This window comes from Bison bison, unplaced genomic scaffold, assembly GCF_000754665.1.
Source record: "Bison bison bison isolate TAMUID 2011002044 unplaced genomic scaffold, Bison_UMD1.0 scf7180017864485, whole genome shotgun sequence".
Lineage (NCBI taxonomy): Eukaryota > Metazoa > Chordata > Mammalia > Artiodactyla > Bovidae > Bison > Bison bison.
The window spans coordinates 6,640,957-6,653,760 of NW_011495045.1; the positions used below are offsets into that span (position 1 = coordinate 6,640,957).

General features: G+C 38.5%; 1 protein-coding gene across 2 annotated transcripts in view; it reads left to right on the plus strand.

Annotated features, from left to right (window-relative positions):
- HIBCH (3-hydroxyisobutyryl-CoA hydrolase) overlaps window positions 1–12,804 on the plus strand; it is a 116,107-nt gene that overhangs the window by 32,895 nt on the left and 70,408 nt on the right. The window contains exon 5 of one of the 2 annotated variants that reach the window (XM_010862900.1): window positions 2,488–2,568. The exons of the other annotated variant lie outside the window; for it this stretch is intronic. Within the exon in view, the coding sequence (XP_010861202.1) occupies window positions 2,488–2,568 (81 nt within the window). The remainder of the gene's footprint in view (window positions 1–2,487; window positions 2,569–12,804) is intronic. 2 annotated transcript variants of the gene reach the window in all.

A 12,804-nucleotide genomic window follows, 5' to 3' on the forward strand; every position in this document is an offset into this window, starting at 1 on the left:
GGAGTGGGTAGCCATTCCCTTCTCCAGGGGATCTTCCTGACCCAGGGATAGAGCCTAGGTCTCTCCTACACTGTAGGCAGATTCTTTACTGTCTGAGCCATCAAAGAAGCCCTAGAATGACTTGTTAACTGAATTGTTTTTGAATTTATTGTTTTGCCTACAACTTAAATATTTTTAAAACACTGTTTTTCAGCCTAGAATTAACTTTTGCTCTAGAGTTGGGCCTTTGATCCTGTCAGTTTACAAATGAGCAGAGCCTTATGTGTTGATTTTAGCATCTTCTATTTGTGCGTATGAGTTTTAACTTTATATTGCTGTTTGGAAATACATTTACAAATTCTAGAATTATTCTCATTTACATGTATTAAGTATTAAGATCTCAATTCCAAGAAATTTAGTTTCTTTAAACATCATAGTCCGAGACAGTAAGTGAGCACTCTGAAAAAAAATTTTTTAATGATATTACTAAAACATCATTTAATTTATATGGAACTATTAATAATTGATTAGAATAAGATTAGAAGGCAATCTCAGAGGATTTCTGAAGTAAAAGAGATTTATTTCACCAGCAATACAATTTGTACTCCTTTTCTTTTAGAATTGGTGAGAAATGAAAAAAGATAATGGATAAGAGTTTTAGGGATTTTATCAGTGAAAGCCTCAGAATGAGGCTCAATAGCAAACCTTTTTAAAAATTTTTATCTTTTTAATTTCACTTTCAACGATTAATTAATTCGGCTGCACTGCATGGCCTGTGGGTAGTTCCCTGACCAGGGATTGGACCTGGGCCATGACAGTGAACTCTGACTCCTAATCACTGGACCATCAGGGAGTTCCCAATCTTTTTAAAAAAAAAAAAAAAAAACAGGAAAAGAAGTCAATATTTGGTTAGAACATTTTGAAGGAAGCTGTATCAGTTCTGAAGTTTGTCTAAAAATCTAATAGTCACCAATTTTTATGCAGCTGTTTCTCATAAAAGAAGAAACATGTATGTATATTTAGTTTATATTTTAGTAGGTAATTTTCATGGAGAAGGAAATGGCAACCCACTCCAGTATTCTTGCCTAGAGAATCCTGTGGACAGAGGAGCCTGGTGGGCTGCTGTCCATAGGGTTGCACAGAGTTGGACACAACTGAAGCGACTTAGAATGCATTCGTGTGTTGGAGAAGGAAATGGCAACCCACTCCAGTATTCTTGCCTGGAGAATCCCAGAGACAGAGGAGCCTGGTGGGCTGCTGTCTATGGGGTCACACAGAGTCGGACACGACTGAGCAACTTAGCAGCAGCAGGTAATTTTCATAGGACTTAAAGACAGGAAAAGCATATACACTTGGTAGTATATGGAAGAGAGTTTTGACGGCAGTTTTGACATTGATCATAGTAAGAGTGTAGTGGATGTGAACTCTGGATAACAGAAAATTGCAACAGAAATGAAACCATTTGATTTTAACATCCTTATTTATTAATATCCATGAAAATATAATAAGAATATTACTATGTCATTTACCTCTCGAGCCTCACCTTTTACCATTCTCCTTTAGTCTTTTAAAACTACTTCTTTTTCTTTACTTATTTCTTGATTTTATTCTTTCTTGCCTGTTTGCCATTGTAGGTGCTCCTTTGTCTACTCAGAGCCCCCAACCCCCGACTGCCATCATTTTCTAGAAAACCCTCACCTATCCTTCACATTTGGCTCAGATGTCTCTCTTCTGGAAAGCCTTCTTTTAATCATTATCTCTTCTGCTTCCATTTCTGTCGCATCCCAACCCTAGAGTGGGCATGGCACAGGGAGTATCTTTTAATAGTCTGTCTTACTAGTCTGAACTCCAGGCAGCTGTCTTATAACAGCACTGAAAATAGCGCATGGTATCTAGTAGATGCTCAGCAAACGTTCCATGAAATGAATATGACAGACGTATTTAACTAGTTAGAATATATAGAACTCTGTGTGTGCATGCCCAATGTGTGCATTTATTTCTTTGTGTGTATGCATATAATGTACTTTTTTTTGGCTGTGCTGCATAGCTTGTGGGATCTTAGTTCCGCCACCAGGAACCGTGCCCCCTGCAGTGGAAGTATGAGTCCTAACCACTGGACTGCCAGGGAATTCCCTGTATAACGTATTTGTGTTAAGATACGTTGTCAAAGAAAACATGTATACAGCAAATGTTTATTCAGGTGGTATAGAAAATAGTCAAAATAATATGCATTTGGTACCAATATATAACTTACAATTTATAGCACCTTGTAAGTTGTTCTAAATAAGAATTTTTGCCTTGAAGTTTTGACATTGGACTATGGATTTGGGGCTGACTATAAGATGTCTGTGGTATGGGCGACTTCAGAACCTTAAGAAACCATTCTAGACTTTCCCTTTGGTACTTTCTGTCACAGTATTTTAAATTTATCTGACTGTATTGACTGGAAAACACTTTTTTATATTTGTAATCCTTTTTTTTTTTTTTTTCCCTTTTCTCGTATTTTAGCACTCTCAGAAGCTAGAAATACAAACCAGAAAATGCTTCAAGATTTATTCCGAGAGGAATATATTCTGAACAATGCCATTGGTATGTGTGCCCTGCTGAGAGCTTTGAAAATGGAATGAAGACAAAAGCTGCATAGAATGAGTTATTAAAATGTAGTCAACATGCTTTATTTAGTCTTTTATATACTTTGTGACAGAAATGAACTCAATTAGCCTGACTGCTCAGTTCAGTCACTCAGTTGTGTCCGACTCTTTGTGACCGTGTAGACTGCATCACGCCAGGCTTCCCTGTCCATCACCAACTCTCGGAGCTTGCTCAAACTCATGTCCATTGAGTCGGTGATGCCGTCTAACCATCTCATCCTCTGTCATCCCGTTCTCTTCCTGCTTTCAATCTTTCTCAGCATCAGGGTCTTTTCCATGGAGCCAGTTCTTTGCATCAGGTAGTCAACGTATTGCAGGCTCAGCTTCAGCATCAGGCCCTCCAGTGAATATTCAGGGTTGATTTCCTTTAGAATTGACTAGTTTGATCTCCTTGCAGTCCAAGGGACTCTCAAGAGTCTTATCCAACTTCACAGTTCAAAAGCATCAGTTCTTCAGCACTCAGCTTTCTTTATGATCCAACTCTCATATCCGTACATGACTACTGGAAAAACCATAGCTTTGACTAGATGGGCCTTTCTTGGCAAAGTAATCACGAACAAAGCTAGTGGAGGTGATGGAATTCCAGATGAGCTATTTCAGATCCTAAAAGACGATGCTGTTAAAGTGTTGCACTCAATATGCCAGCAAATTTGGAAAGTCGGCAGTGGCCACACGACTAGAAAAGATCAGTTTTCATTCCAATCTAAAAGACAGGCAATGCCAAAGAATGCTCAAACTACTGCACAAATACACTCATCTCACACACTAGCAAAGTAATGCTCAAAATTCTCCAAGGTAGGCTTCAATGTTGTGTGAACTGTGAACTTCCAGATGTTCAAGCTGGATTTAGAAAAGGCAGAGGAGCCAAAGATCAAATTGCCAACATCTGTTGGATTATTGAAAAAGCAAGAGAATTCCAGAAAAACATCTACTTCTGCTTTAATGATTATGCCAAAGCCTTTGACTGTGTATGTAGATCACAACAAACTGTGGAAAATTCTGAAAGAGATGGGAATACCAGACCACCTTATCTGCCTCCTGAGCAATCTGTATGCAGGTCAATAAGCAACAGTTAGAACCGGACATGGAACAACAGACTGGTTCCAAGTTGGGAAAGGAGTACATCAAGGCTATACATTGTCACCCTGCTTATTTAACTTTTATATGCAGAGTACATCATGCAAAATGCTGGGCTGAATGAAGCACAAGCTGGAATCAAGATTGCCGGGAGAAAAATCAATAACCTCAGATATGCAGATGACACCCCCCTTATGGCAGAAAGCAAAAAGGAACTAAAGAGCTTCTTTATGAAAGTGAAAGAGAAGAGTGAAAAAACTGGCTTAAAACTCAACATTCAGAAAACTAAGATCATGGCATCTGGTCCCATCACTTCATGGGAAATAGATGGGTAAACAGTGGAAACAGTGAGAGACTTTATTTTTGGGGGTTCCAAAATCACTGCAGTTAGTTACTCTAGCCATGAAATGTCTTTTAATGCTTTCTCCTTGGAAGCAAGCATTGCTCCTTGGAAGAAGGCTGTGACCAACCTAGACAGCATATTAAAAAGCAGAGACATTACTTTGCTGACAAAGTCTGACTGCTCATTCCAGAACAATTCACACTTTTTTATTAAATGGCTTCCCTGGTGGCTCAGATGGTGAAGAATCTGCTTGCAATGATGGAGACTCAGGTTCTGTCCCTAGTTTAGAAAGATCCCCTGGAGAAGGGAATGGCTACCCACTTCAGTATTCTTGCCTGGTGAATTCCATGGACAGAGGAGCCTGGTGGACTACAGTCAGGTTTAACTACTGTTTGCCCTATAATCAACATGGAATCATGGATTCTCATCATATGGTTGGGTTTCTTGGAAAACAAAAAAATAGGGTCCCAGTTTTCTCTATAAAATGAAGTATCGTTTCCTAATTCCTGAGAAACTCTGGGATGGAATTTCTTTATAGTCATCATTCCGGATTTCATTGGAAGTGAAGTAGTAGTTACTTTTATCAAGCATGTGTTTCAAGTGTTAAATTACAGTGGATAATATAGTGAATACTTGTATATCCACCAGCTCAGAATGAACAGACCTCTGTATTTTATTTCTGTTTGATGTTTTGAAACTTATTTAAATTAAATAGAATACTATGAATTTTTAAAATTTTTACTGTCCAGTCTACTTCGTTGCTCGCTTCAGTGCCATTTCTTTCTCCAGAAGCAGCCTGATCCCTCCTCAGAAGAAACTATTGTCATTAATTTTTAGCACATCTGATTAGGCTGTACGTTATATTTTTACTATATATTTATGAACAAAAGTAGTATTATTTCATGGTTTTGAAATTTTCATAAGTACTTTCTTACTGCATATGCCAAAAGTTGTTTTTTAATAGCATGGAATGTAACTGTTCTATGTTATTCAGCTACCCAGTATTACTTACCTAGTTGACATTAATGGATATTTTAGATTATTTCAAATTTTTATTAATACAGATTGTTACATCTTTATATGTAAATCCTTGGTGCCCATGTGCAGAAGTTTCTAGAAATAATAGAAGCCAAATGGATGGGTCATAGTTTATACCTCTTCAGTGTGTTTCCATATTCGTCTCCAAAGTACAAGACTTTATTTTCTGCATGTCATTGCTGTCATTTGTTTGTTTTTAAACTTTGTTAGCTTGATATCTTACTGTGGTTTAATTTGTGCTTCATTGTAAGTGCATGAAGTAGAAGGTGTTTTATGTTAATCATTTAGATTTTCTTTTCAGTTTCATCCTTTGTTTTTCTTTCTTATGTTTTTCTTTCTTATCATTTTTTTCTTAATTGATTTTATAGGTCTTTCTCTCAGTCTGCTACTTTATCTTTTCATATATACAAGTTTTTGTTTGAGATGAAATGAATGCATTCTTTTCCTTTATGATTTGTGTTCTTTTGCACTAAAAAAAAAAAAAATAACATGGGAGTATTTAAGATGTTCTTTTATATCTTCTTTTAATAGTTTGTTTTTTATACTCTAAATCCAATGTACTTGGATTTTTTTTGCATGTGACATCTTTTATTTTCTTTTTAGAAAACTAGATGTGTGATGTCTTTGACTGAAAAGGCTTTGTCTTCCTCACTGGTTTTAATGATACTTCTATCGTATATCAAGTTCTTTGTGATCAGATCTGTTTCCGGACAACTTTATTCACTGGTCTGTTTGTACTTACGATGAAACTATAGTGTTAAAATTAGTTTGGCTTTAAGATACGTCTATATGTGGTAGGAAAAGTTACCCTTCTTTTAGGATTGTCTTGGCTACTCTTGGACTTGATTTTCCAAAAGGATCTTAAAATTATTTCGACATTTAGTAAACTTATGCAGACATCACCATAAACCAGTTTTAGCACATTTTCATCAGATTGACTTTCATGTCCTTTCATGTTTTGTAATTTTCTCTATAAAGATCTTGCTGATAAAAGTATTTTTTAAGTGTTATTCTTAAATAGTTTGTTTTGTTACTTGTTACATTTCCTAATTGACTATTTCTAGCCTATAGAAATATTTTTGATTTTAGTATTTTGTTTTTATAACCAGCAACCCTGCTGAAATTTGTTGTTAGTTCTAAAGATGTTTCTGTAGATTATCTTGGCTTTTCTATATAGGTAATTCTACCCTCTGCACATGACTTTTCCCCATCTCTTTCCAGTCCTTATATTTATGACTTTTCTTGTTACATTTGGTTAGAACCTCTGTTATAATACTGAATGATTGTAGTGTTGTCTTATTTCTGATGTACATGGGAAAGCTTTTAAAATTTCATTCTTTAGTATAATCTTTTTGTAGACGCTTTTTTACCAAGTTACAGACATTATTTCTATTCCAAAGTTGTTTGGGGTACTTTCTTTTGTTTGTTCAGTTGCAGTGGTCCAGTACTTGAGCATCCACTTTTTCTGACTTCTTCCTCTTCTCTCCTGGGCAGGGACTTACTGAGTCCCAGCATCAGCAGATAGAGTTTTCCTAGCTATGTTTCACAAACCACATAGCTCTTATTACTATAAGGCTTTATGTAGGTAGCTCATTGCATGTTCTGTGTAGCCTAGAATTTCTTCCTGATTCAGAACAGTTACACACACCCTCGCTCATAATCTTTGGCTGTAGCTTCCATACAGCTATTAACTTTGAGTTTTCTTGTATGTTTCTGGCACTTGGGGATTTCCCTTGTTTGGCTTTGAACTTGGATATATATTGAAAAAAATTTATTTTCTAGAATTTCAGTGTCTTTGAAGTAGCAGTGGGGAAAAGAGGCTGTTTCCCAATTTAAGTGAGCCACTTTCAGTGGAGAGCTCACATTTCTTTCATAATCTGTAAAATTATACAGATCAGATTCACTTAGAATGTTTTATTCATTCTAAAAATTCTTACCAGCACTGTCCAACAGTACTTCCTGGAATGATAAAGATATTCTGCTTCTGTGCTGAGTAATATGGCCACTGCTAGTTACACGTGACTAACAAGCACTTGGAATGGGGCTACTTGTGATCAATAAGCCTAATTTTACCTTTGTTTAATTGTAGTTAATCTAACTATATTTGGCTGTTGGCTGGTATATTAGTGCTGCTGCTGCTATACTAAATAAAAGAGGGGATAAAACCTCTAGTTTTAAAAGAGTTTGGGGAAAAAAAAAAGAAGAAAAGAGTTTGGTAAAATATTAATATACAAGAGAAAGCCTTCCAGACATAATTTCTGTACATTATAATGACCTATCTTAATCATTAAGGAATTTGACAAATTTTGGCCTTGTGTCCTGCATCAGTTAGCTTTTAATACTTTATAACTAAAATATATGCATCTGTAGCTGAAATGGTGAATTTGTATGTATCTCCACCCCTGTCACGATTGAGCAACTTCACTTTCACTTTTCACTTTCATGCATTGGAGAAGGAAATGGCAACCCACTCCAGTGTTCTTGCCTGGAGAATCCCAGGGACGGGGGAGCCTGGTGGGCTGCCGTCTATGGGGTCGCACAGAGTCGGACACGACTGAAGCGACTTAGCAGTAGCAGTAGCCACCCCTATCAATAGAGACATTAGTTTCTATTGTTTCTAGGGGATTATAGTTAAAAATTGAGGGCTGTGGACATGCTTGTGTATGTGAAGTTAAAATTGTACTTTGGTGGTTTATTTGGCAGGTTGGGAATATTTACAGAATTGCTAGATGGATCAAAACTGAAATTTTATATTGGTCTTTGGTAAGGAAGTTATATTGGCAACAAACTGTAGTAGAAGTACAGTGATGGATATGTTTATGTTGTGGGTGACTCCCTCTCTCAGAGGAAGGAAAAACAAAAGAGGGAAAGGAGCAGAGTAAAAGTTTGCAGAATTTTTGAGCTGGAAGGAACTTCTGAGGCAAGTCTCATTTAATAGATGAGAAAACGTATCTATGTATCATATACATGATATAGACATGTATGATAGGCATATATACATATAGCTTATGTGTGTGTATGTATACAAATGTGTACATATATGGAAATGCCAGTATATAAGTAGAGACATCACCTTGCCAACAGAGGCCCGTATGGTCAAAGCTATGGTTTTTCCAGTAGTCATGTATGAATATGAGAGCTGGACCATAAAGAAGGCTCCTGCTCCTGCTGCTGCCAAGTCACTTCAGTCGTGTCCAACTCGGTGCGACCCCATAGATGGCAGCCCACCAGGCTCCCCCATCCCTGGGAGTCTCCAAGCAAGAACACTGGAGTGGGTTGCCATTTCCTTCCCTAATGCATGAAAGTGAAAAGTGAAAGTGAAGTTGCTCAGTCGTGTCCGACTCTTAGTGACCCCATGGACGGCAGCCTACCAGGCTCCTCTGCCCATGGGATTTTCCAGGCAAGAGTACTGGAGTGGGGTGCCATTAGCTGAAGAACTGATGCTTTCAAACTATGGTGCTGGAAGACTCTTGAGAGTCCCTTGGACAGGAAGAGATCAAACCAGTCTATCCTAAAGGAAATCAATCCTGAATGTTCATTGGAAGGACTGATGTTGAAGCTGAAGCCACCTGATGTGAAGAGCCAACTCACTAGAAAAGACCCTGATTCTGGGAAAGATTGAGAGAAGGAGAACGGGGTGGCAGAGGATGAGATGGTTCATTTCAGTCACTCAGTCGTGTCTGACTCTTTGTGACCCCATGGACTGCAACTTGCCAAGCTTCCCTGTCCATCACCAACTTCCAGAGCTTGCTCAAACTCATGTCCATTCAATAGGTGATGCCATCCAACCATCCCATCCTCTGTCGTCCCCTTCTCCTCCTACCTTCCATCTTTCCCAGCATCAGGGTCTTTTCCAAAGAGTCAGTTCTTCGCATCAGGTGGCCAGAGTATTGGAGCTTCAGCATCAGTCCTTCCAATGAATATTCAGGACTGATTTCCTTTAGGATGGACTGGTTGGATCTCCTTGCAGTCCAAGGGACTCTTGAGAGTCTCCTCCAACACCACAGTTCAAAAGCATCAAGTCTTCAGTGCTCAGCTTTCTTGGGGTCCAACTCTCACATCTGTACATGACTACTGGGAAAACCATAGCCTTGACTAGGCAGACCTTTGTTGGCAAAGTAATGTCTCTGCTTTTTAGTATGCTGTATAGGTTGGTCATAGCTTTTCTTCCAAGAATCAAGCATCTTTTAATTTCATGGATGTAGTCACTATCTGCAGTGATTTTGGAGCCCAAGAAAATAAAGTCTCTCATTGTTTCCCTTGTTTCCCATCTATTTGCCATGAAGTGATGGGACTGGATGCCGTCATCTTTGTTTTTTGGATGTTGAGTTTTAAGCCAGCTTTTTCACTCTCTCACTTTCATGAAAAGGCTCTTTAGTTCCTTTTTGCTTTCTGCCATAAGGGTGGTGTCATCCGCATATCTGAGGTTATTGATATTTCTCCTGGCATCTTGATTCCAGCTTGTGCTTAATCCAGCACAGGATTTTGTATGATGTTCTCTGCATATAAGTTAAATAATCAGGGTGACAATATACAGACTTAACATACTCCTTTACTAATTGGAACCAGTTCCATGTCTGGTTCTAACTGTTGCTTATTCACCTGCATACAGATTTCTCAGGAGGCAGATAAGGTGGTCTGGTATTCCTATCTTTTGAACAATTTTCCAGTTTGTTGTGATCCACACAGTCAAAGGCTCTAGCTTAGTCAATGAGGCAGAAGTAGATGTTTTTCTGGAATTCTCTTGCTTTTTCAGTGATCCAGCAGATGTTGGCAATTTGGTCTCTGGTTCCTCTGCCTTTTCTAAATCCAGCTTGAACATCTGGAAGTTCTTGGTTCACCTACTGTCAAAGCCTAGCTTGGAGAATTTTTAGCATTATTTTGCTAGCGTATGAGATGAGTACAACTGAGTGCTAGTTTGAGCATTCTTTGGCCTTTCCCTCCTTTGGGATTGGAATGAAAACTAGCCTTTTGCAGTCCTGTGGCCACTGCTGAGTTTTCCAAATTTGCTGGCATATTGAGTGCAGCACTTTAACAGCATCATCTTTTAGGACTTGAAATAACTCAGCTGGAATTCCATCACTTCCACTAGCTTTGTTCGTAGTGATGCTTCCTAAGGCCCACTTGAGCTTGCACTCCAGGATGTCTGGCTCTAGGTGAGTCATCATACCATCATGGTTATCTGTGTCATTAAGATGTTTTTTTGTACAGTTCTTCTGTGTATTCTTGCCACCTCTTCTTAATATCTTCTGCTTCTGTTTGGTCCATGCCGTTTCTGTCTTTTATTGAGCCCATCTTTGCGTGAAATGTGCCCTTGGTATCTTATCTGTAATTTTCTTGAAGAGGTCTCTAGTCTTTCCCATTCTGTTGTTTTCCTCTATTTCTATGCATTGATCACTGAGGAAGGCTTTCTTATCTTTCCTTCCTATTCTTTGAAACTCTGCATTCAGGTGAATGTATCTTTCCTTTACTCCTTTGCCTTTTGCTTGTCTTCTTTTCTTAGCTATTTGTAAGGCCTCTTCAGATAACCATTTTGCCTTTTTGCATTTGTTTTTCTTGGCGATGGTTTTGATCACAGCCTCCTGTACAATGTCATGAACCTCTCTCCATAGTTCTTCAGGCACTCTGTCTATCAGATCTAATCCCTTGAATCTATTTGTCACTTCCACTGTATAATCATAAGGGGTTTGATTTAGGTCATACCTGAATGGCCTAGTAGTTTTCCCTACTTTCTTCAATTTAAATCTGAATTTTGCAATAAGGAGTTTATGATCTGAGCCACAGTCAGCTCCCAGTCTTGTTTTTGCTGACTGTATAGAGCTTCTCCATCTTGGCTGCAAAGAATATAATCAATCTGGTTTTGGTATTCACCATCTGGTGATGTCCATATGTAGAGTTGTCTCTTGTGTATGGAAGAAGGCATTTGCTATGACTAGTGCGTTCTCCTAGCAAAACTCTGTTAGCCTTTGCCCAGCTTCATTTTGTACTCCAAGGCCAAACTTGCCTGCTGCTCCAGGTATCTCTTGACTGCCTGCTTTTGTATTCCAGTTCCCTATCATGAATAGGACATCTTTTTTTGGTGTTAGTTCTAGAAGGTCTTGTAGGTCTGCAAAGAACTGTTCAGCTTCAGCTTCTTCAGCATTAGTGGTTGGGGCATAGACTTGGATTACTGTGATATTGAATGGTTTGGCTTAGAAACAGAGATCATTCTGTCATTTTTTAGATTGCACCCAAACACTAAATTTTGGTCTCCTTTGTTGACTATGAGGGCTACTCCATATATTTTAAGGGATTCTTGCCCATAGTTCATCTTCCAGTGTCATATTTTTGCCTTTTCATACTGCTTTTGGGATTCTCAAGGCAAGAAGACTGAAATGGTTTGCCATTCCCTTCTTCAGTAGACCACATTTTGTCACTGGAGAGATGGTTAGATAACATCATTAAATCAATGTACATGAGTTTGAGCAAACTCTGGGAGACAACGAAGGACAGGGAAGCCTGGCATGCTGCAGTTCGTGGGGTTGCTAGAGTTGGACATGACTTAGTGACTGAACAACAGCAGCAACATATATATTGAATATTGTTGAATTGCCAGTTAATGACAAAGCAGAGACTGCAATTTGGGTCTTCTCACTCTCAGTCCATGCTTTTTCCTGTATGCTGCACTTCTCTTTATATCCAGATGCTTCTTTAGATGCATAAAAAACAAATTATGTTCTTTAAAATACAGCTGTGTTAGATAAACATTCATGACTTACAAGGGAAACATTGTTTTTCTCAGTAGCTGAATTATATGGTCTTTCATTTGTTTCAAATTGAGGTATTGAGTTATTTAATAACAATGAATAGCTGATTAGGATTGTATATGAATTGATGTTTTGTTTATTTATTTTTTAATTTTATTTTATTTTTAGACTTTACAATATTGTATTAGTTTTGCCAAATATCGAAATGAATCTGCCACAGGTATACCTGTGTTCCCCATCCTGAACCCTCCTCCCTCCTCCCTCCCCAATACCCTCCCTCTGGGTCATCCCAGTGCACCAGCCCCAAGCATCCAGTATTGTGCATCGAACCTGGACTGGCGACTCGTTTCATACATGATATTATACATGTTTCAATGCCATTCTCCCAAATCTCCCCACCCTCTCCCTCTCCCACAGGGTCCATAAGACTGATCTATACATCAGTGTCTCTTTTGCTGTCTTGTACACAGGGTTATTGTTACCATCTTTCTAAATTCCATATATATGCGTTAGTATACTGTATTGGTGTTCTTCTTTCTGGCTTACTTCACTCTGTATAATAGGTTCCAGTTTCATCCATCTCATTAGAACTGATTGAAATGTATTCTTTTTAATAGCTGAGTAATACTCCATTGTGTATATGTGCCACAGCTCTCTTATCCATTCATCTGCTGATGGGCATCTAGGTTGCTTTCATGTCCTGGCTATTATAAACAGTGCTGCAATGAACATTGGGGTACATGTGTCTCTTTCCCTTCTGGTTTCCTCAGTGTGTATGCCCAGCAGTGGGATTGCTGGATCATAAGGCAGTTCTATTTCCAGTTTTTTAAGGAATCTCCACACTGTTCTCCATAGTGGCTGTACTAGTTTGCATTCCCACCAACAGTGTAAGAGAGTTCCCTTTTCTCCACATTTATTGCTTGTAGACTTTTGGATCGCAGCCATTCTGACTGGCGTGAAATGGTACCTC